We start from the raw sequence: 27,248 nt of genomic DNA on the forward strand, positions 1-27,248 counted from the left end.
TGAGACCGTCCAGCGCGCGAAAGAAAAAAAAAACGCGGGGATACTTCACTGATACACATATCACCATAGTAACGAGATTCACACCCTCATCAAGAGATCCGGACTAGATAGAAACCCTCCACCTCTTCATCAAGCACAGGTCGACCACGTTCGAAATATTACAATCGGTTCTCCTGCGTAACGTTCAAAATATAAGGGTTTTGTATGGGAGAAAAACAGTTGTTTCTGTCAGGAGCCCATCGGCTCCTGTTTCTGTAGAATATATACGAATGTGAAAGGATTTAAACAAAAATCTGCTAACCTCTCTTAAGTTGTGTATTTCTCCTACTTTTCCATGTGGTTTCCGAGCTGATGCATGGCCATTTGATTATCGGTGTAAAGCAAGAAACACAAATCTGTGTAAAGGCTCGATTACCAGCCGCTGTTCGGGAAAATGAGCCCGCAAAGACCGGACCAGGGAGACGGCGAAAATCGAGCCTAATCTGTATAATGCAAGTTGTGAAGAAGCTAAGGCTTAGCAATTCGCGATTTTATCTTTTGCTTCATCATGGTTGCATTAAGCTAGGTTATCCGATCTGTCTTTTAAATTATTTAATCGTCGAAACGATTTACCCTTGATTGATTGATCAGCACTGCTGTAGCTTGTTTCGAAGCGCTTTTACTATTACAGTTATAAACCCCCTCGGATATAAGCTCCTTTCTAAAACCCCTCATGAAGTTTTATCATCATCGGAGACCTAGGGACAGATAGTGGGGGCGAGGGAAAGTCTAAACGGGCGGGAAAAAATGTCAAAAATGGCTTGAAGGAAATCTAAAAACGGGAGGAAGACTAAAAGAGCTTCTCTACTTTCTTCGCGCATTTTTTTCCCGCCCGTTTTAGACTTTCCTTTGCCCCAGCTATCAGCCCTTGGCGGAAGTAGTGGCACGTAGGCTGTAGCTGGTGATCTCTGGGGCCTGCCCGAGAATCTTCCGGACTAATACGATCCATTGACGAGATCCGCCCGGAGATCTTACTGACAAAGACTGGCACGAGTGCGTGTTCGATTTCTCCTATCCGACGGATCTTGAATATTCAGCGCGACCAAGGCGACTATGTTTTCCCACGGTAAAGCTAAGGATTCCTTATATTATTGCCGACAGCAATTACTTGGACACAATGCTCTTATCTGCTGATTGCGGCCTTGAAGACTTGAAGTACGGAATTTTATGACCTTTCGCTCCTAAAAGTACTTATGTGTCGCTTTTGAAAACGTCTGGAAAGGTCTACACATCTTTCTCCTGTTGTTTGTCTGGAAAGGTATGATTTTCATTTTCGGTTTGTGTATACTTTTGTGAAGTGATCTTAAAAATATCTCGCTGCAAAATTCTGAACAATATCTGTTATCTTCGAAAGAATGGGAGAAAAACTATCAATTACAGCGCTTACTTCGAATTGTGAATTTGCTCACGCATACAGGATACAGCTGATACCGGACAAGTTGTGAAGAATATTATATCCAATGAAGTAGATTGCAAGCTTATGTGCAGTGAAGTGTGCCGAACGTCTTGAAAACATCGGGAAGTTTACTGCGAATAAACTACAGTCGCAGTGGGAAAGGTCGTTTTGAGATGGGTGAGTGTCTGACAATTGTGTGGCTTATAGAAATTACGGCGAATGTTTTAATTTTAAGACATGCGGGAAGACATTAACCTAAACCATTTGATTGAATGAAAGCTTAACCTTCTGTCTGAAATTTCAACTATAATTTTTAACCCTTTGGAAGAAGAAACTTCTGACCATTCTGTACTTTCTGCAACCAGCCATGTCATGATCTTGTCTCTCACTCTCTCTGATATTAAAAACGCGGCGATTCAATTCACAGATTCTTGCGCGTGTTGCATTTATGATTTCCGTTTTGAATGTGAGGAAAAAATTTACTTGATCCTGCCAAATTTAAGCCGTCTTACAGACCTCAACATAAAAATATCCTCACGTGTTCTGTATTTTTAACAAGAAACGTTTTGCGTTTTGATGTTGTGACATTTATTTCCAACAGCAGTAGCAGACATTTGTAGTTTCTCGATATAATATCTGCACGCTTCCTCCACGTAGCTAGAATATATGCATGTCGAAATTTCCCTTTTTTTTTTTTGCAAAGGTCCAAATTAGTCTTAAGCTTATTATTAAAAACCGCTTACACAAATTAAACTACTCTGACCGATCGCTGTTTTTGCTTGTACGTATGTACTGTGGTTAAAAAAAATGGAAAATTTAGAAATCATTGTTGTCAAATGTACAATATTTTTATTTTGTCAACGGCGATCGAATGTGCAGCAAATTTATAATGAATGGAGCTGCCCGCCGAGTGCTTTTCTTATTAAGTGATTTCTCACAGTTTGGCGTAAGACTTTAGCTCTTGAAGGTATAAAATGGCTAGTTTTAAACATGTACATGTTCTCTTGTGAGATCACAGTGTTTCTTTAATCCTAAAATGTCGAAACAGGAGCAATTTTTATTTCTTCATGTTCTCTGATTCTATACATGTATAAACGTGCGAACGAAGTTTTGTCTTCTGCTACGCTGTAAATAACAGTACATGTATTTGGAGCTCAAGATTGAAAAGCTTTTAAACTGGAATGTTCTGTTTCGTAAAGTTGCACCAATGCATTTTTATCGTTGTTTGTATAAACTGTGTAAACACAAGAGAAATCACCACTCGACAGATCTCTGTGACTTCGATTAAAAAATTCTGTTCCGGAGCGAGGATTTTGCTTCCATATTAGGCAAAAACGTTTCTTATAGGTGAGTTGTTCTCGGCAAGCAAATTATAATAATTTGCCTAAAAATTTTATGTCATTGGGATTCTGGCACGAATGATTATTTACATGGAGATTGAGGGCTAAATTTGCCAAAAAGGTTTTTTTGGCACGCGATGGAAGACTTTGGCAGCATATTAGGACAAAATTCTAAACAACCGATTCGACAACCATATGTATCAATGATAAAATAGATATTCTTGTAATATGGGGTACAGCCGGCTGACACAACTTTGCTAGCATATTCTGGACAGCATTTATTCATGAGGGAGTAAAAATTTGCTTCCCAAAGGTCAATGGTAATAGTATACGCTCAACTTACTCTCTTCTTTTTAATTAAAGCAAAGCTGAACAACTTCCGTTCAGAAATTTAAATAATTTTTTTCTTTTAAAATTTAGTCTCTTCTAATCCTTGATCCCTTAAAAACAATCACCTTTTCTCAGCTGAGATTAAATCCCCCACCCCCCCCCCCCCCCCCTCCAAGGCTCAAAATAGACTCTATTTTTTGCAGGATACGAAACTGTATAATATTATGTGGGTTCTGAGTTATTTCTGAGAATTTAACCATGTGATGTCTGGGCTCTATGTCTTTCCCTCTTAATTATTTTATTTAATTGCAGCTTAACTGTAGCTTTTTGATAAGTAATTTTTGGAAATAGATATGAAATAAAACTAGACACATAAAAATTATTGTAAAGTTAAGCAAATGTTTAAAAGCTATTGACACCACTGAATTTGTTAAAAGTACTTTAATACATACAAATTGTACTTAATGATCACACCGATTAATTTTTGGACTCAACATGTTGAACAGTGGTACATTTAAATGTATGCACCCAAATTTCAGAGCTTAACTGACAGATGACCAATAACAGCAACTTAATTGAGCAATCAGGTCAATAACCAGAGTTTAATATCATCAACTGACCTGATACAACACACCTTGACTCTGAAGATGACTACTGCACAGATGATTGAAACGTCAGTCACTGTCACTAACAACAGTCCTATTCAGGACTACGTTCTCCCGGACGATCATACTCAACCTACTTATGAAAGTATTAAAACTTGCACAAAAACAGCCGCACGCCGCCATATTTGTTTTCTGTATCCTGTGCGTACAAATTGGAGTGGGATGCATGTGCACAATGGACTTCCCTTTGAGAAAACTTGTACAAGCTACCTTAATTCCAATAATTTCATGTTTTTAGAGCCTTATAGAAACACCAATAAGTGAAGTTTAGGATTTGTTGTTAACTTTTAGTTGACCACTACTTTTCTTTCAGATGATGATCTTGAAAGTGGGTATCTAAGTCCTGGGAGTGATTCATCAAGATCGCAGACACACAGGCTGCACAACAATTTTATGATGCTAGAAAACAAGGTTGGAGTTTTTTGTTTGAGATGTCAAACCTCTGTTTGGGCTAAAGCAGTTCTAATTAACTCAGAAACTGTATAATTTTTTCTTATAATTTATTAGGCATTAGATTTGGCACACGTGAAGTTTGACCTCTGAAACATGCTGTAGCTTCTGTTATAACAGCAGTAAAGAATTATGTCTTTATGGCAGCCAGTCATTAGTGTTAATCTCAGAGAGGTGTCCCTGTTTAATTTTTTTACAGTACTACTCAGCCATTCTTTATGTTTCATGAATAGTGCTATGCGACTCTTGCCATGCGGCAAAGAATCACTTACATGTAGCTACAGGTTGCAGTTCTTAAATTTAATTTTTTTGTGTTAGTCACCAAAAAGCTTTCACAATGGATTCTTCAAATGGTGCAAGAACTTTAGCCATGACACTTGCAGTTTTTATGGCATTAAGCCCAACGAGAATTGCATTCTGCATTGCAGGAATTGTGTAGCATGCAACGACAATTGCATAGCACAATGTTTTGATTTGGGTCTTGCGAGAGAGAGGGTGTTAAGTTACTTGAGTGTCCTTTAGAGAGAGCTTCTTGACAATAGGATTTCTCTTTTCACTCTAACTGATGTTTGTCAGCATTTCAGTCACGTACAATCTACATGTGTACATTATTCTCAACACCTTTCTCCATATATTTTCTTGTGTCACTAATACTGACAAGAATTTGTTTTAAATTTATCTTTTGTCATCATTTCCTTTACTGTACAGTATGCATGTAGGATTAATGTCAGTTACAGGTTTACCAATTTGCTATCAATTTTGCAAAATCACCTTTTGAAGCTAGTTGAGCTTATTTCCTGGTCACTGTGTCTGGCTATAATGTGCCAAAATGTGGTTAAGAACTCAAGTCAATTAACTGCCTTCTGTACCATATCATCTTCCAAAGTTCAGGCACGTGCAGAAAGCAAATTTGAGATAGTTTGTGGGTTTAATAGTGACACAGAAGACTTGACTTTTACTTTCCACTTTCTTTGCCCCTCGTCTTTCTCTTTTTTTCTTTTGCCGGGCATTAACTAGGCTTCATTTCAGTGGGAGAAGTTTTTGGCAACTTTAGCTTTTATTAGGATCTTAGGATTAGCTTTATTTATATAGATGAAAGACAATGTAGGTGGATAGTGGAACAAGATTTTCATCAGAGTCATATTTATGATGGTTTTTAGCCTTTTCTCCAGCCTCCCTGACTGAATCGTGCTCGTTTTAGCGTGTTTTGAAAGAATCTCTTCCCCCTTTACAAGTCAAGTTGAATGACAAATTAACGTTGTCCTTGATAGTCAAAACTGATGATGCACATGTGAAATAGAAGGGAAGTGGGAAGTAGATCTGCACATGCGATGAAGGGCAATTCAGGTGGGGAATCGCTTAAGAGCTGGCACATTCATGCACACTACAGCTCGTAACTGCCCATGCACAGCCACATCATTCTTTCCTGTACCACTTGTGATCCATCAGTCAGTTTTAATAGCCATAAACAACTTGGATGCCCCTTCTGGCTTGTGCAAAGGGAAGAGATCAAGTGCTATTCAGTCAAACATACATGTACTAGGGAAAATGCAGAAAATCTTTTCCACTACCCTGAGTGGTAAATCCTTAAAAGACATTCCTGCTCACCATTGTCCTTGATGCCCAGCAAAGTAAAAAAAGAAAAAAATCTCTGGTGACAAGTGGGTCAAAGTAAATGGAGCATTAATTTTTCTCTTTGAGGAACCAATGAGGTGATGTCACTGGTACAATAATTGTACCAGTGACATCACTACAAAATCCCTGTTACAATAATAATTGTAACAGGGATTTTGTATGTTAACAATAATATTTTGAACTTGAAAATTGGCCATGAGTGATGCATTTCATTCCTCCAATGTTTGTATGACTCATTCATGACCAATCTCTTGTTTGTCATGTGATTTGTACAAAGTCGATCATTATCTTTTAATCTTCTCTTTGAAAACATTATTTTGAGCTGTTTAGTTTGACGGAGCTCTCGGTTTCAAGTTGTTAGCACCTACAGTAGTTTGTGGTTTTAACATCCACTTTCCATGTCATTTCTTTGCATGCTTGTGAGAATTAAAAGGGTAGAATTTTACTATTACAGGTAGTGAAATTGAAGAGAAGCGCATGGCTTTTGCATTTACATGAAAACTAATGGATGTTAATGTAAACAATTATTATTTATTGCAGTCAAATACAGTGCGCATCAAATTTGAATTTCGAGGAGAGAAAAGGTGAGGATGCATTAGGATCAATTCTATTTGTTTATTTTTCAGTCATGTGAATGTTTGAAAATGTGAACTCTTCTAGGTGCCAAGGGCAGGGGTTTTCCCAGCACTTTGAGTCCTGGTGCTTTTTTGCGGGGACTTTTATAATAATAATAATTAATTATGTAATCTGGCCAGTCTTTTGTGTGTGTGTGTTTGTGTGTTTGTTTGTTTGTCTTTGGAAAATATTATTTTTAGCAAGTACACCATTATTCTTCATCAAGTTGTTTAATTTGTTGCTTCACTGCCAGCACAGTCTGTTCCATTGTTTTGTTGTGGTGCCTTTTTTTGTCAGTGTGGTCTATTTTGTTTTGTTTTGTTTTTTGTTTTTTCTTGTTTCCATTTCTCAGTGTTGTCAACTCTTGCATATTCTATCAGTAATAATAATATCAATACAATTATAGTGATAAATCATAATTTTTTATCAGTATTATTTTTACCAGCTTATTTTTTATCTGTATTTCCTACACTGTAGGTTTATCTAATGGTTGCCCTGTCAGCATTGCAAAATTCATTATTTCTGTTGGCAATTAATACTTGCAGCATACATGTGTAGCTGGATGATTAATTTTGTCCACTGCTTGCCTGCTGTCTTTGAGCTTAAGGACAGTAAACAATTCTACATGTAACTGGCAGATGCAATGGCTTTAATTATCCATAAGCTACAAAAATGAATCCAGCGTTAACCTTGTTACCATGAGTTTGATGTGATTTAAATAACTATAATTGATATCAATTTCCATTAATAAATTGGTACACTGTTTAAGTTAATTTATCGTCTGGCTAATTTCCTTAGGATAATCCCAATTCCAAGGCCTGTTATTTTGTCAGAGCTACTTGTAAAGGTGAAGACAGCTTATGGACAGGAGTTGACTATGAACTATGTTGGAAATGAGGTACAGACTGTTAATGTTACTCATAGTAAGTTTTATAAAATAATTATGCAGGGTTCTCAATAGAAGGCAGCACCCGGCGATTGATCGCCGCTTACTTTGGGATTTATAGCCGCTTACTTTGTGTTTAGGTCACTTTTCTTTGCTTTGTTTTGACACCTCTGGCTTTGCTGAAGAGCCTCCTACTTTATCATTGATCACCTCCTACTTAAAAATCTATTGAGAACCCTGTTATGGCATGTATGCTCCAGTAGTTTTTGGAAAGTAATTGTGCCAAACAATGTGTAAAAATTGCAGAACACGTGATGAACAACTGATTGTGATGGGTTATTCTCATTGATCTCAAATGGCTCCAGTCAGTCAATTTTTTTAAACCCAGTATTGTACTAGTAACATATACATTATTGTAAGTGGCATTAATTTTATGATACCAATAAGCTCTTTGTCTATTTATACAATTAGACCAAGTCTTGGTTAATGTAAAGTGGGATGCTTATAGTGGCCAGCAGTGCTGTTCACCTTTCAGGCTTTAATAAAGTGAAGAAACACTGATTCAAGCTTTGAACACTATTTAAATTCCACTTGTAGTGTTGTAGGTGAAAATTTATAATAGAGAGTTTTAGATCCGAGTTTACCGCGAACCTCTAACCGCGGTTTGCCGTTACCCGTTTGCGGTTCAACGTTCAAACATAATTCGATTTAGATTGGTGGTGGATTAAAGAAGTGAAATCTGGTTTATTTTTCTACTTAGAAATAGAAGAAAAATGAATCAGTGAAAATAAAAGAAATTTACGGTAACACTGGGTTATCTAGCAGCAAAGAGCTGTAAATTCTTACATTAGTTCTTCTTGCAATTTTACAGCCGCCATTTTGAACCAACAGCCATGAATGGCACTTGTTTTCAAGATCCAATAGGATTTATCAAATTTAGCATTTCGCCCGTATTTGTGCCTTTGTTAATGGATAAAGACTTGCTCCACAAGATTTTTGTATCGTTACGTGGGATGAAACAAGATTTATACTCTAAAATCTTTCAGGTAAATGACATACGTGAAAATCTATCTCCCCACGTTGAAAACGCACGTCGTAAACCTCAAACGTGACGCGAAAGACTTGTCACGTGACCTCCAGCGGTTAGCGGTTCGCGGTAAACTCGGATCTAAAACTCTCTAATGAGTCAAATTCTTAGGGAGCACACAGTTTTATTATTTTGCAAATAATATGTACATTAATTTTTGTGGTGTATTGGGTGCAAGGACATGTACCAGAACGAGTAGTGGGCATGCAGTGACGTTTTTTTTGCTTATTAACTGTTGCCTTTCAATGTTCTCACGTATTCATTATCACCGTAATTATTGCTGAATCTCTGAATGCTTGTTTTTGCACCTGGGATAACCTGAGAAAAAAGCCGACATTTCACGATAACACTGTGGTTTCCCCACAAAGTGACATCTGAGAAACAAGTGCAGAAATTCCATACTGATGATGTGCCACTACCCAGATCTCAGTATTGAGTGCCTCTGATTGGTTGGAAATATGTGTCATTCATTATTGTAATCAAATTGCAGTCTCAGTAATTATGATGTCGCAACTGTTTCAAGTTAACAGAAGCTGCAACATCAGAAGGCAAAAATGGGTGACAAATTTTGTCCACTGTAGTGTAAGTTGTTATTATTGGGAGGACTGGGTTATTAATAATACATCATGTGTTTCTTTTACAGATTGCAAATGCAATTCCTATTTTAAGCCAGGCAGACCTTGATCAGGCCATTGAGATTTTGGACAGAAGCCAACACCTCACAAGTTTAAGAATACTCTTGTCTTTACCCAATGGTGTCACCGAGAATGCTGGACACCACAGCATGAAAGCAAATTCCTCAATGTTGCCTCCCAGTAATCCAAAGGTTGGGTCTTTCTTTGGAATTGCCAGCAAGCCATTTTATGTAAGTGATTGGATTTTGATTTCATACAGTGTTCTCACCAGGCAGTGGCCCTGTGGGATTCCCACAAGAAAATCTGAGATGGTGCATAAAGAAGAAGAAGATGCACCCTCTTGGGCGCAGGGGCATGCTACGAGTCAAACAGACTTTAGAACATCTACAGTTAAGTAGTTTTAATGGTGAACCTAACACCCCAGCATTTGGCTTGGTCGTATGCATAAAAAAACATGATATCAAAACATTCAAAGTCTTAAAATTTGTTTCCCTAACTTTCATTGGTCCCAGATTGGTGCATGCATCGTTATCGAATCACAAACACCCCGTCTGCCATATTGGATCAGGTAGATTCTTCACGTAACAGATAGGCTTTTGTACATTATGCTAGCATTTTTTCGAGTATTTTAGTGAGGCAAAAGCATGGAGCATTATTCGAGCATTTTAGTGGCATTTTCCCCGGAAAATTAATTTTCCCGAGAAAATAAAATAGAAATTAACTTTTTTCAGGAACCCATGCCCCATGAGCTCCTGCTTTTTTAAACAAAATGAAGACTAAAATTCAAAATTCACAAAAAACCTAATACAGTTGGTTTTTTTGGCTGTATTTATGAACTTGTACACGTTGTCGTTGTTACTCGCAACACTTGCACGTTTTTGTAAGTGTAAACTTTGAAATTAATTAAAAAACCGTTTGTATAATGAGCATTATCCGAGCATTTTAGTGACTTTTTTGGGGAGACCGAGCATTTTAGTGGGAAAAATGGAGCATTAAGGTGGAGCATTTTAGTAGGGAAGCAAAAGCATAATGTACAAAAGCCTAGTAACAGATCATTTGGAGTGGGGGCTCAGCTTATACCTTTGTTCCCCTAAAGGGTTCTTACAGGTCCCCTGTTCTCAACAGAGGGGGCCCTGGGAGTCCCCAGGCAAAATCCTTGTGAGAACACTGTTCATGTAAACTACAGCTAGTGTACTTCAAATAAGAACTCATCTTATCTGTGATGTGTGCCTTGTACAATGTAAATGTTAACTCAGGGTACCTTGAAAGTTGCATTATGAAAATATTGATCAATATCTGGAGTGTTTATTATTATGTGTGGCCTACAATGTGGGGCTTCCCTTCTCCACCTAGGGTTCTCATTAAAGTTTAAAGTAGACAGCCAGGATGTGAAAGTAGGTGGTTTGGTAACTGAGTACTGTAGGTAATTTCAAGCTATCACTCTCACTTTACCCTTTTTTCCCAAAAAGTAGACACCTCAAACCTCCAAGTAGCCGTTTTTTTAGCCAGCTAATCCTGATTATCAAGAAAAATTCTGCTCTTCTTCATGTAATATTTTTTTTTCTGTCAGTGATATTTGATTGTTGTTGTGTGATGAAGGTAAATGCCTTTTTTTTGTTTTTTTCTTGTCGGAAACCACAGAAAAGGGGGCGGCCCACAAGATATGGCTTCTTAGGAAACAGGTAAGGAAAAGAACTGTTGATATAGAATATTATTTTTTACTCAAACCAAATCACCCAACCAGGCCTGTCAAAAAGTTTTGAAGTAGCAGGCTGCTACTGAATAGTAGGTGGCTTTGGACCTCACACCAAAGGCACAAGTTCTTGAGGGCCGAGGCATCTAGGGACATTTTGAAATTTAGAGTCTCAGGAATGCCATTTCCAGAGTTTTTCAAGAGGTATTTTCCACCACAGACACCATGTTGTTTCGTCAGAATACATGTACATGCAAGACTGGGAACAATGTCGTCGAAATGTCCCAGGTGTTCCACAACATGGCACAGTTCGAACGTTTCACAGATCTAAACCATTTTAATTATGCATTCAATGTCATTCAAAACTTGGAAACGGATACTTTACAAATAATAGTTATTCGATGGTGCTTATTTTTTGTGAGCAGTTATGGTAGCAGGAACTGAAAGTAGCCAGCTAAGGATGGCTAACTAGCCAGTGGGTTTGGCTGGCTACTGGCCTTTATTGACAGCCCTGCCCAACTCCCTCTCCCCTCTCAGCCTGTCAAAAAAAAAAAAGTTGGTCCTTGAAAACTCCCTATTATACAGTTTGCGTTTATTTTAAACTGCACAGGCTTTGATTTGTAAGATGACTGTAGAAAATGTCTTCCTACAGTGTATAACTACATGTAGCCTAGGATACATTCAGTGTATGTCAGGAAAAGCTTAAATGATTGAGAATTTCACCCTATCCTGACCATCCCAGAGTTATTAGATATGGTGGAAAGTCCAGGTGTCCCAGATGTCGGTTTGATTTGTGAATGGGGAGACAGTAGCCAAACAATAGGGCTTTGTTGGCATATTGATATTCTGAGGTTGGGATTCCTGTGATATCAAGCTTTAGGATATTGCCGACATTCCAGGAACTTTGAGGGTCATAATGTATTTTAGGGATGATAACAGGAAAAAGAGGCTGTTGAGCATGCTTTTAATTTCACTATCCCACATGATCATGGACGTCTATGAATTTATGGGCGTGATCAGTGGGAAAATCTGGAATTGTAAGCAACCAGTGAAATCGATGATTGTCTAGAATTTTTGATACAAATCAGTATCAATGAAAACCAGGTTTTTATGTGAAGTAACTTGCTAATTAACAAAAAATAAAGGCATCTTTCCAGGTCACAGTCCACACCTGATGAGATAGCGCATATCGCATACATGGCAGTGGATCCACCCAATACTCCGAGTCTTTCCAGATACAATTACATCCAGTACATGTCTTCAAGTAGCATCAACACCACAGGGCGTAATTCACCTCCTCCTGGATTTCATCATGACCAGATCCCTATGCAGCCTTTTCATATGGTCAGGGTAAGGTTTTATTGACTGTTTTCTTCAAGGTGAAAAGCTGTCAAGCTACACTAGGGCTTTGTCGGCATTTGAACTGGTACTAATATTCTGAGGTTGGGTGTCCTGTGGATCACATTGAGGAGCAAAGGGGTCACTCTGCCACCTCCAATCTGCCAACTGACTAGTAGTATTTTACAGGTTTAGAATTGCACAGGAAGCCCAACCACAGCTAAATAAATTTTAATAATATTGTACTCACATTGTACATTGTAAGCATAAAATTCAATGTTGTTGAGTTTGCATTAATTTATAAAAATTAATACTGGAATGTCACTGTGTCTAAGGTGACCTTGCACATAATGCATAACTCAAATAATAATTTTTAATGATCTACTAAACATAAGTACTATTGTAAAGTAGGTGCATGAAGTATAATTAATTGTGACAGTTTTTAAGCAGTAGGTTACACTTTACAGGTGTAGAGTCCTAGCAAAAAGCAAAACCTGTAACTTGAAAACCAGATGGTTTAACCAGTTTATGAAGCCATTAATACAATGTAGCAGAGCAAACGTTGTATTCACATGCACATTTGGTTCACTATTTTGTCTTGTTTAACATTTGTCTTGGGTCGAAGATAATGTTAACGGACTCTGAAGCAAAGGAAAACAAAAATCAAACTGTTTTAAAAAGTTTTTGAACTAAGAAAAATAACCACAGTATAAAATACACTGTTTGTTCCCCATACCTTCCTGAAAATGTTTTGTCAATGCCACAAGGTAATTACCATTAGGTAATTATTTTTTCTTCTTTTTTCTTTTCCTTATACTTGTAAAGGGCGAGGGAGAATTTATTCCAGAAAGTCAAGATCATGTGGTATGTATAACATGGAATATTGTATCAGATTAATTGACTCCTTGTGTCATATTAATTTCGTTCATTTTGAAATGTTACCCTCTCTTTCGGGTTAATTTTCTTAATTGAAAGTCCTTTTCCACTGAATTTGCAGTTATTTAAGTTGTGTTAATTTCCTAAAATAAGGTACAGTGTACTACAATACATGAATGTATCATTATTATTTTTATTTTGGTTTGTTGTGTATTTCTTACACACATAATAAATACATAATATAAAGGTGGGGTTGAAAAATTTTCTTTTAAGACTTGAATGAAAGGAAAACATCAACGAGTTTATCTTGAAAGTGAGTAGTTCCAAAAAATATCCATACACCCCGCATACATGCAGGGCACTTGTGCTTTAGACCCCCCATCCCCTTGAATTTCCACCCCCCTGGAATTTCTGTGATTTTTTTCTAACTTGGTTGGGTATCCCCATTAAACAAAGATCATCAACAAAAACATTAAGTCTTCTTTTGAAAGTGAAATAACTGGTACACTGTAGCTTGCTCAACAGAGGCTCAGCTGGTAGTTTCTAATAACTCACCAATCTTGGAGCCCCCAGAGAAAAGACCTTGAGAAGCCACCCCACCCCCCTTGGAAATTGCCTCCTTTTGGACCCCCTCCCCTCAGAATTTCTTTTGCACTCCACGGTGGAGGTATGGATAGTTTCTAGAACTATACATTGCTGAAATTTAATAAATTGTCTATACAATAATATCGGCAGGTTTTGCCAAGAATGCCAAGACATAGTGCATGGTTTGATCCACTTTCTCACAGTCAGGTACGATAGTCTGTTTACTCAATATCGATAACCCTATATTTTCCATATTAATTTTTTTGTTTTCTTAATAATTGATTTCTTGAGAGCAAAATATTGTGCTTGGACATAAATTTAAAGGATATAGTAACATTATTATGAATTTGCAAGTGATATTCAATGTTCTGCATGCATTTGCATAATATCATTGCCAAAAAGAGTTGTAATATATGGAGGCGTCAAATTTATTCCTTTCAGGTCAGGGTGCATTCCAGTCCAAGTTCTGAGGGATCTTGGAAAGGATCATCATTTTCTGTGGACAGGTTGGTTGGCACAAAGTTAGCACCTTTTTGCATTCTGACGTGTTCACTGTGTTTTGGTCCTTTCCTTCTTATCTGGACCATTACTTAATTTTACAGTGCAGTAAAGAGTCTGAACTTTGAACTTTGTGATTTTGGTAAATGTTGGGAGTAGCCAGCTGTGCCACAGATGAAACTAAACCACTTGTTACGTATCTCTGCGAGCCAGTGCCAAAATCTTTGTTCAGGGTCCCCCACTCTATTTACCAGGATTTGAGTACATGCTATGGTTGGCCTTGTTTCATTGGCCAATCAGGTTGAAGGGAAATTTCAAACACACTTCAGGTTATTCTTTGACTCCGTTGGGGACCCAGAAAAAGAGTCTTGGTGCTGTTTCACAGACGTTACTAACCCGCCGGGTTAGATTACCCTAGGTCTGCCACACAGGCTATGTTGGGAGTTGAAGATGCTTTTTTTCTTTTAGTGGTGGAGAGTTACAGTCATTCCATACTTCAACAAGGTCTGCATCAAACAGTTCATTAGTCCTCACAACAGGAATGTTTTCATCAGGTAAAGGCCGCAACAGTTTTAAGAGTCTAATACTAGGGTATCTAAAAGATAGTAATGCTGCGGCACATTCTGTTGATACTGGCATTAGTTAGGCAGTGAGACTTAAAAGAATCAAAAATGACGTTGAATGTCCTATTTACATGTTGGAAAGTACTAGAATAATTACTATCAGTCTATAGAAAGAACTCGTGGGAACGTTGTTTAGAAAATGATCAAGTGGTTATCAACTCTGGTTTTCCCACAGTGAATTGTAGGAAATAATAGAAATTCAGATCGTTTATCCAATCCACAAAAATTAATTACTGTGGCACAAAGTTAAGATTGGCACAGTTAGTTGATCCGCGGCCTACTGTGTTAGAGGTCCCAAGTTCCCCAGATTGACCTCAAATCCTTGTTTTGACTTCATATCTTCCCATGCAGCTTTAAGTAAGTTTAATTACCCATAAAACAGAGAACTGATTGAGGCCGGTAAAATGAGTGCATCGTGGGCCTTAGATGTGCTAGTTTGATGATTACTATTTGGAGCTTCCAACGTAAAGTAAGGTTGCTTCAGGTTTACTCTTGTAAACCTTAGAATAGAAGGGTTTTGCATGCACCTTACGCATTGCCTTTTTTTGTCATTATAGAAGAGGACTTGATTGATTCAAAAGCACACACATATCCCAGAAGAAGGAGCCATACTATTGGAAGTTCGAATGCGGAATTCCATGATGGTAAGAAAATGAATCTATTATTTTTAAAATGTGTTTGGTCACACTTTAGGATTTCATCCACATACTTAAAAGTTTGAACCACCTTGTAAAGTGCATGTATAATATACAGCATCATGGGAAAGTACTGCTCGTAACGTTTTATTTGAATGGTTTCACCATAGGAGTTTATGCACAGACTCAAAAGTTAGAGTGGACCACCTTGTATAGCATAATAAACGGCACCACAGGATAGTACTGTTCAGTAGCTTTCATCTCAGTGGTCACACTTACGGATTTCATCCTGACAGCATGCAAAGAAAGTAGTGTCCGATAGCCCGGGACTAGTGGATTTTGCTATCGGGCTAGTTAATTCTGTTTTTAACTTGCCCGACGGGCAACTGATGTTTTATGAGGAATCTGAATAACAGAAGAACAAAAAGTTTTTGGGGCTAGTTGAAATGACGTCTGGGCTAGTAAATGCTAGCTTCAGCTTGCCCGAATGGCAAGCTGTAAAAATGATTTTCTTTGCACCCTGATCCACAGACTCAAAAGTTAGAGCCACCTTATACAGCTTAATAATTATTTGAATGGTCATACCATAGGATTTCATCCACACTTTCAAAAGGTAATACCAGCTTGTACAGCATAATAAACAATACCACAGGAAAGTCCAGTTCAGTAGGTTTCATCTCAGTGGTCTTACTTAACAATTTCATCCACAGATTCAAAAGTTATAAACCTCCGTGTATTTCATTGGTACAACGTAACCATAAGTAACACAATAAAAACAATGTGGTCTACAGGATGGGCAAATGAATAAGCCCTAAGGGTACTTACCATTAAACACAAATCATGCGGTTGGAAATCTTGTGCATAAAAATAAAACTATAAATTTGACATTGTGGGAGAACGATCCGCTACAAAGTATGTCTTAATCAACTGGACAGGCTAAAAAGAATGAAAAATTGCATCGCTGCAAATCGCAGCCCATAATTGTTTTTTGAGGCTTTAACGGAATGGCACAAACCATTTAATTTTTGTAACAGAATTTCTGGTTTTCCCATGTAAACTGTGTGTACCCCAATTGTTTTCCAGGAAACCAGATATACAATGGAACTCAAAATTCTCGCAAGCCCATTCCGCCCTCAATGAGAACAGACCAACAACTAAGCCCTTCGAGTAGCAGTAGTAGCAGTAGTGGTCTGTTGGCAGACATTGATAATGTGGGAAGCAGACGACCAAGACGAGAATCTGAGCTCGAGGCTGCTGTACAGAGGCTAAAAGATATGTCTGCGGTGGAACCAAAAGGTAAAAGGATTCTGATGACAAAACTAGTAAAAATCATTGAGCATGAGCATGACATCTGCACGAAAACGAGACTAAAGGAAACGAAAACGAGTCCAAAGGAGTCCAGCTCCTTGCGGCCGAGATGCCCCTGATAAAACCAGTTAATAGGGGCGGCTAATCGGCAGTCGCCCGTGATAGCTCGAAAATTTCTGCCTTTGTGCCATAGGAACACCAGATTAGAATGCGCTCTGACGAACGCGATTAACTGTCGTGAAATTAAATTGAAAGTACGTCTAACTGCTTTACCTAATCCGAGTAAACAGTCCAGCATACCAGCTAATCAGGACTATCCCTACATGTAATACTCTAAGACTGCGTGCAATGGTTCCTTAAAAGAAGCGGCGACCGAGTGTTTTTAGCCAACGTCGACGTGTCTGAATATTAGTCAACTGTTTGGTTTAGCTTCTCATATGATCGATACACATGTAACTCTTGAAGAAATTTAAAGGTGTAATTCCCAGATTTCATGGTAATTAGCCACTCTAGAAACGAGAAAGAAACTGGGCCAAGTTAAATTTCGCAAGCTTGTTAAACATCAGCCAATTGCGGGTCGCACTTTGGCTCCAGTTCCCTTTTGTTTCTAAAGTGCCAAATAGAGAAGTGTGACGTCACAAAAACTAAAATTTGTGAAATTATGGGGTTGGTTGGCATATTCAGAAAGAACAAGCTTGTTAAAAATCAGCCTGTTAGTGCAAATTGGTGCCGCGATATAAGCACCGTTATGTTCTGATGACTCTATACAAATCCTTGTCACATAACGGTGCTTATATCCCCACAATTTGCACCAACAGGCTGATTTTTAGCAAGTGGACATTTTTCATCTTGTCCTTTCTGGATCTACCCCATAATTAATTTTTACAAATTTAGTTTTTGTGACGTCATCACGTCTCTATTTGTATCCGTTATGCATGTTTTCTTTACTGTAGTGATTTTCTCTGTTTTCTCTTCATGAATGTTTGATGAGTTGAGGTACAAATGTGGAAACTACTCCGTTTATTTCCTTGTGTTTGACTCTCTCTTAAGTTTGCTTTTTCATTAGCAATATTCATGAACATTTTATTCCTTGGTATTCTTTCCACAGTACCTCAAGTTCCTGAAAACTGGACAAAAGGAAAGCTCCTTGGAGCTGGAGCGTTTGGACAGGTAAGGTGTAAGCTATCATGAGCAAGCTGTAACCTGTGTCCTGTTTGGTCACCATGAGGGATAGCAGTAAACTTGTATAACTGTTACCCACTGACGTCATAGATCCGCTCAAAGATTTTGGCGGAAAACATTTTCATGGTTACATATAGATCTCATGTGACCTCGAAGTACAAACTGATGGTGCGTTTATGGTGCGTCCGTCGGGGAAGGTTGATAGTGCGAGGGGATTGGGTAACACTTGAGCTACATAATAGATACCAGTCCCCGGCCGAAAGCCCTCATAAATTAATGTCGGGGGGGAGGCAGCTGAAAGGGCGTCGAAACAATAAAAAAAAAGTTGGGAGACTTAAATGCGAAACACAGCCAGGACTGCACTCATATAGGACAAAATTAGATTGCCCCAAAATTATCCGAGGGCTTTTGCTAAGCTTCCTTTCCCCCTCCAGAGATAACACGCTTTTGCTCCCACAAAAATTTCTAACTACCTTCCATGGAGTGAGTGTGGATACTCTCATTGTAAGCACCGATATTATAATTCTGTGCGAAGCAGCATGGGCTGTTGGTGTAGCTTGCAAAAACAGCCGTTTCTCGTTGCTCCTCGCCGCTGGGAACGTTTCGCAAAATGGCTGTTTTCGCAGGCTACTGTTGGTGGGGTAGGTTTGTAACTTCATTGTCGTGAGTTCTTGTCCAGTGCTGACCAATAGCTGGCCAGCAAACATTTCTTCATGTAGGATTTTAGTTCCAGGGCTACATCGTGCCTGCTGGGTGATGTTCAACTTGAAAAAAACATGACCGCAGGTTGCTCAGTAATAGACACTTAAAAGGTAGGTTGAGTTTGATCATCCGGGTGAACGTAGTCCTGAATAGGACCGTTGTTGTAGTCACTGTCAACAACAACAGTCCTATTCAGGACTACGTTCACCTGGACGGTCAAACTCAACCTACTTTTGAAATGACTCCTGGGTTCAAACCTTTCACAATAAACACTTAATGACTGGTCCGTCGGGAGACAGTTAATTTTGTTTCCTGAGAATCTCAATGTTCCTCGGGTAACATTGATATTTTCGGGAATCAAAATTAACTGTCTCCCGACGGACCAGTCTTTAAGTGATTTGTTATATAGCTGGAAATTTTGAAGCTGGAAATTCATTAATCCTCGTAGCGGCAGTCGTCGGTAAACGTCGGCGGGTAACAGTGCAATGTTACCCTCTGACGTCATAGATTTTGTTATGTTGCCCGCCCAGAGATTTTGGCGGGAAACAATCCCATTCATAGATGTCATGTGACCTCAAAGTAACAAATGAGGCAGAGGGCGCGCACTGTTGGGAAAAATTTCCAGCTATGTAACAAAATTTATTGATATCTTTTTTTAAGGTATACCTGTGTCATGATCATGATACAGGAAGTGAATTAGCCGTCAAACAAGTCGAAGTGGGACTTTTAAATACAGCAACTCAAAAGGTGCATCAACGCTTAAATAAACTTATACTTCCTTCTTGGATATGTACTAGTTTAAAACCTTGATTGTATTGTAATTTTAAATAACACTATTTACCGTGGATTATGTAATGTCGCTCCATGTTTTAAGAACACTGCGCATAGACTGCGGGTGGTCCCACGTTTTCTTCAGTTATATCAGAGCGAGCAAACTACACGAGCGCACGTTAAGATTGCCAACCGCGAGGAAGGTGACACGCGGAGGAAAGGTGAAAGTCGCGTTTCTCGTGGGTGGCGATTTTCACGCGCACTCCCTCGTTTCGCTTGCTTTTCTATCCCTGAGAAAAACCGACGTTTTCTCTGAATAGTCGACCTCTAACTACGCCTTGCTTACCACGTTTGCAGGAAGTAAACGCCCTTGAAGCAGAAATCGATCTTTTGAAGAATCTTCAACATGAAAGAATAGTTCTGTACTATGGAACAGAACAGACAGATCTTCATGTATATATCTTCATGGAATACTTACCCGGGGTATGATTTTTTAAGTTGAAGTGGTCATGATTCATTCTAGATAATAATTTTGCCTTTTAAGTCAAAAGTAACGGCTGCGTTACATGTAGCAGATGTTATATGTTCGTACAGAACGCTGAAACTTTTCTCGATTCATGTTTTAAAAAATGGCTTTCGTTATATCGCAAATTCTTCAATTCTTGCCTATGGCCGCGAATAAACTACGTTTGATTTTTCACAAGATACAGTCCGGTTGTGCGGGCAGAGCAAAGCTATGTGGGAGAGGTTGCAAGATTTTTTTCGTTTTCCCATGCGATTTAAGGTCACAAGTAGTGCGAAAGCAACTTAAGACATTGTATCCCGAATGTAATTTTAGAAGAGAAAGTATAATAGTACTGCTAAATAGGTTTTACCTTAACTCGGTTAAACTGACGCTTTTGTGCAGAAACTCTTAGCTAGAGCTACATTTCATGTTGTTTCTGTAAATTGCAGGCTTATAAAACAAGTATTTTTGAAAAGGGCGTTAAATAAGAGGATGTATTTTCCAATTGTACAATGAAGCATTTAGTAATGTTAATGTCGTCTGCCTTTTGGCTTCGCTTTTCCACAGGGATCTGTGCATGACCATATAAAACAACATGGAGCCCTCAATGAGAGCTTAACAAGAAAGTATACAAGACAAATTCTTGAAGGAGTGTCTTTTTTACACACAGCTCTTATAGTACACAGAGACATTAAAGGTAAAACATTATTATGGTTTGCTTTTAAATAACCGTTACCAAGAGGGAACAGGGGTCTTTTTTGCATGAGCATGCGCGACCGCTGAACAAGCGATGTGCATGGGGCGGCTCACCACAGGGTTTGCCTTCATCAAAATGGCGCGTCTCAAAGCTATCATAGCGATTATTTTGCTCGTTGGTCTTGGCGAATGTGCTCGGGATTTAACAAAATGTGTAGTTTGCAAAAAAAACTCTAACATGGTCTTAACAAAAGCGAAGTAGACAAGCTTAAACATACACGAGCTACTATCAAATTTCATCTCCCCACTTGACCTGGACAACAGCGCGCGTGTATGTAGTGCCTGGAGGATTGCGCTGACCTCATCAAAGTCTAAACAAAGTGCAGAAACAGTTTGTTGATGCAAGTAAACACTTTCAATTTTCTTTGTTTTGAAATCGGAAAGGAAGAGAAATATTAGAAAAAAAAACAAAGCAAATTTCAGCGAGTGGGTTCGGAGTGCGCGAAAGCCGATGTTCAGTTCAGCAGTGAATTAATATATGTTCTACAATTTTCCCAGCACTTTAAAGCTACAAAATTAAGAGCACACGAGACGTAGATTAGTCACCTGGTGAGATGTTGGTGGTAGTCACTCTGTATGTCTCGAACAATAAAAAAAATGAATATCAATGAGACACAGTCAAAACTGCATTCAATAGGACCGAAATTAAAGTCCAATCTTGTGACCGATTTTGATGAAACATACGGTTAGGTTTCCCAAGAAGTACAGTAAACATGTGATGCCGACCAAAAGTTAAAAATCATTAGAACATTTAAGTTCTGGCTAAAAGCAAATTCCTGCAAAAGATGCGTTACAATATTAGTCCACGCAAAAACAAGAAGTTCTACAATTTTCCTATAAACAAACTTTGTATCACTAAAATACTTAAGGCAAAAACTTTCTATTCCAACTGAAAACGGCGTGGTAGTCGCCCGCTGATCGTTATTAATCCACTCCCGAAATATGGCTAAATCAGCTATTAACAAATAATTGTCAGAAATCCTCTACGGCATCGAGAAACTGATTTACATCCGATTTATAGACAAACATTAAATAAAGAACATTTTGCTCAGTAGCTACGCATCAGCAATGCATTCTATGCCAAACTTTGCGGTTCTTAAAGGGGAATCAAGACACGAGTCGAGCGCCAAACAACAACAAGCAGCCATGTTCGTGTCAGACATCCTTGAGAAACTTGCTCTTTCACCTCGTTCAGCGCATCAGTCTCCACTTTAAATCAACAGATCTTTACTTATTTTGTACAATGAAGTTCTTTCCTAAGTTCCTGCTACCATTTCAATCTCAAGCAAGCGTTCAAAGTGAACAATTTGGTTCCTATGACTATGCAGCACGGTCGCTGTCACTGGTCGCGTGCTCTTTGTTAGTGCTCTTTGACAAGTCAGCGGTCGCGCATGCTCATGCAAAAAAGACCCCTGTTCCAAGAGGGTATTTTGGCAATTGGAACCACTTAAGTGGCCGTTGCAGTCGTCCTTAGAGAGAGGTTAAACCAGGGGTGAATGTATAGAATTTCCACCGAGACGAAAATGAGTAGCCGTTGAGGAGAGTTGGCCTTTAGTACAGAGTAGACGTAGACTGAAAAATTCAGATAACATGTGATTTAAGGAATATGTCCATTTCTTATGGTTGTCATACTTTTCATCTTTGAAGGAGCAAACATACTCAGAGATCTTCGTGGCAATGTAAAACTGGCAGACTTTGGAGCTTCGAAAAGACTACAGGTAAAATCGAAAGTTTTAATGGGCTGTTTTGTATTTGTGTCACTTTTGGCGCGTTACCCAATCAACGAAACTTGAAACTCGATTAAAAACAGAATTCATTCTGTGTGAACAGCGAGGATTATAGCCGATTTAGTGTCGGAAAGTATGCGCGGTAAATTTCATCTAAACGTCCACACCCCAGGATTTATTCCGCCAACTCAAAGGTTAGAATGATCAATAAGTATTAAGTATGTGTTTTTATGTAAATGATCAAATGTAGGTTGTATTCTTCTGTAAATCCATGGGGTCTGAAACCGTCTTGGGCAGCACTTGCACTGCTTTCTAGTAATTGTTTGAGCATTTTACAAAATGGGAGTAAAAAGGCTGAAATTATTAAACCAGTGAGGTACAACCTTTTTGATGTACATAAGCGTCCGAGAATTTGGGGGAAAAAACGCACTAACGTTTAAAGATGGAAATTACGGAATTGTAATGTTTGTGGGGCTCCATAAATGGGCTTAAAAATGACTTGGCTATATATGACACTGCTTTAATAAGGACTTTTGTTCCTTTTCTCTGCAGACAATTCGTAGTAAAACAGGGTTCCGATCTGTTCATGGAACACCTTACTGGATGGCACCAGAGGTCATTAATGGCGAGGGGTATGGAAGGAAGGCGGATATCTGGTAAGTTCAGTTTTGGTCACACTTTTTATACTTCTAGAACCATCTTGTAGAGCGTAATAAACAGAAACACGAAGGAATTCGCGAACTTAGTAGTTCAGTTTCATTTGAATAGTTACACACAAGGATTTTATCCACAGAATCAAAAGTTAGAACCACCTTATACTGCATAATGGACTGTACCATAGGAAAGCACTGCTCAGTAGCTTTCATTTGAATGGTCACACTTAAGGATTTCATCCACAGAATCAAAAGTTAGAACCACCTTGTACAGTACCACAGGAAAGTACTGCTCAGTAGCTTTTATTTGAATGGTCACACTTAAGGATTTCAACCACAGACTCAAAAGTTAGAGCCACCTTGTACAGCATAATAAACAGTACCACAGGAAAGTACTGCTCAGTGTTTTTCAATTGAATGGTCACACCATAGGATTTCATCCAAAGACTCAAAAGTCTGAACCACCTTGCACAGCATAATAAACAGTACCACAGAAAAAGTACTGCTCAGTAGCTTTTATTTGAATGGTCACACTTTAGGATTTCATCCACAGACTCAAAAGTTAGAACCACCTTTTACAGCATAATAAACCTTAACCACGGGTACATGTAAGTACTGCTCAGTAGCTTTCACTTGAATGGTCACACTTAAGGATTTCATCCAGACTCAAAAGTTAGAACCACCTTTTACAGCATAATAAACCTTAACCACGGGTACATGTAAGTACTGCTCAGTAGCTTTCACTTGAATGGTCACACTTAAGGATTTCATCCAGACTCAAAAGTTAGAACCACCTTGTACAGCATAATAAACAGTACCATAGGAAAGTACTGCTCAGTAGCTTTCACGTGAATGGCCACACTGACTTTAAAGTTAACAGCCACCTCGCTATTGAATGTGACAGAACTAAAAACTAGAACCACCTTGTACAGCATAACAATGAAAGTACTTTTGAGAAGCTTTTACAAAAATGGTTACAGTACTTTTCTCGTTCAGTTACACAGAATTAGACCCACCATATTGACATGTAGCAAAGCAAATTACTCCTGGCGTTGAAATTTGAAGCTACCTGGTGATTACTTTTCCTTTAAAAGAATTAAAAATTTTGTTTTGTCTCTTTCCCCCAAAGGAGTCTTGGCTGCACTGTTGTGGAGATGTTGACCACCAAACCCCCGTGGTCAGAATTTGAGCCAATGGCGGCGCTGTTTAAGATTGCAACACAGCTCACAGAGCCCGCATTACCGATTGATTTATCAGAAGATGCCAGGGAGTTTATACAATCAACTCTTATCAAGTACGTTTTTGTACTAACGATGCAGTTACAAAAGGCATTGCCAGTTATGAATGGCATGGCCAAGTTTTGTGTGGTGGATGTCGAACAAAACTAAGCCGTTAAGATGCTCTTAAATTACGAGTACAATTTATAATGGTAAAGTACTCAGTGGAGTCCAATTCGGTCTGTAATCACACCGGGCGGGAGTCCTTCATGACGAGTATGCTTACAGACCGAATTTGACGATACGAAGTTCTGTTACCAATTAATCAGAACTATATAAAAATTTGTGATCTTTTTAGCTTTTTAAAATTAAAACAAAAGTTTTTTTATTTCGAGAATTTTTGCCAGCAGTGAAAAAAAAAAAACAATCAAGTGCGCGTGTGCAGTGGCGTGTACTGTCCATTTACTTAGCGAAAGGGAAAATTATGGAAGTTTGTCAACGTGCCTCCCAAGTTAGCCCCATAAGTATCGTTATGATTGTAGCAGTAAAAGTAAAGAAAGTTTTCTTTTTCCAAAGCAACGTAATGCTACAGCAATAACAGTTAATTATAGACAGGAATTTTTCTGGATATTTTAAGAATTTCTGCGCTCCACTTGGCAACTTCAAGGTTTGTAAATAGCACAGTCATGCAATGGCATCCAACTATTAATAGTCTTTTTTTATAGTTGTTTGCTTAGTGTCCTGGTCTTAAAATAAAAGCGAGGCTGAAGGATACCTTTTTTGTTGCAAACCTTCCCATTTTCTCATTTGTTAATGAACATCTTCATGGGCTTGTTAGCGCCACGATTTCCTCAATTCAGGGTTCGTACGGAGTCTTGAATTCTTGAAAAGGTCTTGAGATATATCCAGCAATTTTCCTGACCGGGAAAGTCTGGAAAGCATGGTGAAAAGTCAGTAACATAAGAAAATCACCTCGAGGACACTAAGCACACAACTGTATACTGGCTTGTTTCATAAACGGCATTTGACCCAGGCTGGTGTAGTGTTGGTGTCATTGATGTCCCTGTAAGAATGAGTATAAAGGAATTCCTTTACCAATGGGGTGGACTTAATAGGATGGAGAATGTAGTTGAGTTACGTAAGAGGCCATCGTGTGCTTAAATTGCGTGTTCATCTCCGTTTTGATAGGAACTCAAGACAGAGGCCCTCGGCAGACGAGCTTCTTAGTTACCACTTCGTTCAAAACTCCGCTGTGACGACGTGTTTATGACATTAAGGAAACAGTGTTGCTGACAGGCAAGAGAGGGATGTGTACTTATTCCCGTCAGTTGAATACAGACAGGGTAGATCATGCGCTGTAACCAATCCCTGACGCAAACAGCCAAGAAGTTCTACCAACGTTATTAGAGACAGTCAAGAAGTGAGAAATCACGAACACTCAGTCGTTTCTACGAGTTCTTGACAGTCAGTCAGTCCTTTGGACATTTAGCACTGCGAGGCATAGATACCAATTTTAGCGCAGATATAAAGCTTTTGTAGCAGAAAACATCAACATCTATGAAATGAATCATTTCTTGACAATATTATCAGAGGAGTCGACTGATAAACGTCACCACAATGAACAGGAGCAGCTCCATTGAAGTAATCCATATCCACTGGAAACAGAAAAGATGGAGCAACGAATAAGCGCTGAGGGGTAGCAGAATGTAGAGAACAAAGAGTAAGCCGGGTGATAACTTTATTGAAGGTACATTGAGACAGTTAACCTGCAGAGGTATTCCTATTTCGGGTGATTCTTATACATGAGTTTAGCTGATAAGTTATTTTGAATTACATGTGAGGGAGGTTTTTTATTAATTTCGGTAAATCCATCTTGCCAACAGTCTTTCTTCCATGTGCTCGATTTTGGAGTGCTCGTGAATCGAGTTAGATCTTTGTTGAGCATGCGCTGAATGTTGCTAGGATACAGTTTCGAAACCCAGGCCCAATAGCCATGCGCTGTTATAGCGGGCTCAGTTGTGACCATCGGTTTCTCATTAAACGGAATGCTTGCACTCGAAAACCAGTTTGACGAGAGAAAACAAGATTGACAAGTCTAGAAGTGAGGACTGCGTTGACTTCAAAGGCTGTTCAGACATTTCTCCCTTGCTCGATCAAGAAGAGGAGAAAAGGAAAGCTCTGGTCGCAAGGTGTGTAATTTATCACACTGGAGTCAAAAAGTCGAGACTTGTTGATTACACCTCAGCTCTGATTGGCTGGTGAATTGGCCAATCTTTTTAGCTAATCATGCCTTAGCAATGCAACTCTAAACTCAACGCGGTACTTCGAGTGCTTAGTTGAAAACCGCTGCCCATAAGTTCTGATTTTAGAGTAGCCAGATATTAAAATATATTAAGATATTGTTGGTCATGTTTAATTGATAGTTTAAAGTTAAAATGAAATTAAAACCGCGCTGTTATGAATGATGGTTTTCCAAAAGTGTAAACTCCAAGTGAGCTATTGACATAGCACAAGGTAAAATTTCATGATCCTTAAATGGCGATCTACTTGTAATAATCAAAGGACATCAAATTATCATCTAAAAATAAATAATGAGTCGTGATGAAAAAATAAATGAATTAATAATGACTCGGAATGTAGAATTTACGTGTAAAAAAGAACGAAACACTTGACTTTGAAAGATCTCTTGAATTTGCAAGCTATCGTCCGCATTAAAACCTGTTGTCGTGTTTCAGAGAACTTTGTACGCAACTTTGTGTTCTTTGTATTTGTTGTAATTTCCGATTAAGTATTCTTGGGTTTCTCGTGAGCGCTGGTCATGCATTCGTAAAAATTCGGCCATTATTGCTTTCTACGTTTTACAAGACAAGAAATGAAACAAGAAGGCTGATGGGGAATATAATTTACATTTATATCTCATTACAAAGAGCACGTCAAAATTTCCCAGTTAAGTGCCTGTGAAAAAAAAATGCAAAACATATATACCATAAATGACCTCATAAACACCCGGGGCGTCTATTTAATTTTAGGGGTCCAAGCGAGGGCGTTTAAAAGAAGGAGGCGTATCATTACTGTAACAATCTCAAAAAAACTAATATACT

The 27,248-nt window shown here is 38.6% G+C and overlaps 1 protein-coding gene across 3 annotated transcripts; it reads left to right on the forward strand.

The window, feature by feature from the left end:
- The first annotated feature begins 1,068 nt into the window (after window positions 1-1,068).
- Window positions 1,069-26,336, forward strand: LOC140924139 (mitogen-activated protein kinase kinase kinase 3-like). Of its 3 annotated transcripts, none has more exons than XM_073374161.1 (22): window positions 1,069-1,297; window positions 1,394-1,612; window positions 4,084-4,181; window positions 6,396-6,439; window positions 7,269-7,368; window positions 9,087-9,308; window positions 10,720-10,760; window positions 11,917-12,121; window positions 12,935-12,973; window positions 13,721-13,777; window positions 14,012-14,076; window positions 14,537-14,622; window positions 15,249-15,335; window positions 16,410-16,622; window positions 17,743-17,804; window positions 19,179-19,265; window positions 19,647-19,772; window positions 20,362-20,491; window positions 22,198-22,268; window positions 22,830-22,933; window positions 24,060-24,224; window positions 25,336-26,335. In XM_073374161.1, the coding sequence occupies exons 2-22, from the start codon at window positions 1,609-1,611 to the stop codon at window positions 25,415-25,417; spliced, it is 2,088 nt and encodes a 695-aa protein (XP_073230262.1). In that variant the 5' UTR covers window positions 1,069-1,297; window positions 1,394-1,608; the 3' UTR covers window positions 25,418-26,335. The 3 variants fall into 3 exon arrangements, with proteins under 3 accessions (XP_073230262.1, XP_073230263.1, XP_073230264.1); XM_073374162.1 differs by having other exon boundaries at window positions 11,929-12,121; XM_073374163.1 differs by lacking the exon at window positions 19,647-19,772 and having other exon boundaries at window positions 25,336-26,336.
- Window positions 26,337-27,248: the final 912 nt, after the last annotated feature.

The sequence above is a fragment of the Porites lutea genome, chromosome 14 (genome assembly GCF_958299795.1).
Source record: "Porites lutea chromosome 14, jaPorLute2.1, whole genome shotgun sequence".
Classification (NCBI taxonomy): Eukaryota; Metazoa; Cnidaria; class Anthozoa; order Scleractinia; family Poritidae; genus Porites; species Porites lutea.

Bases quoted from the DNA above. Each gene is read 5' to 3' on its own strand.
- LOC140924139 (XM_073374161.1), top strand. The intron at 16,623-17,742 runs GTAAAAGGATTC...TTCTTTCCACAG, and splicing joins GTCTGCGGTGGAACCAAAAG to TACCTCAAGTTCCTGAAAAC. The intron at 22,934-24,059 runs GTAAGTTCAGTT...TTTCCCCCAAAG, and splicing joins GGAAGGAAGGCGGATATCTG to GAGTCTTGGCTGCACTGTTG.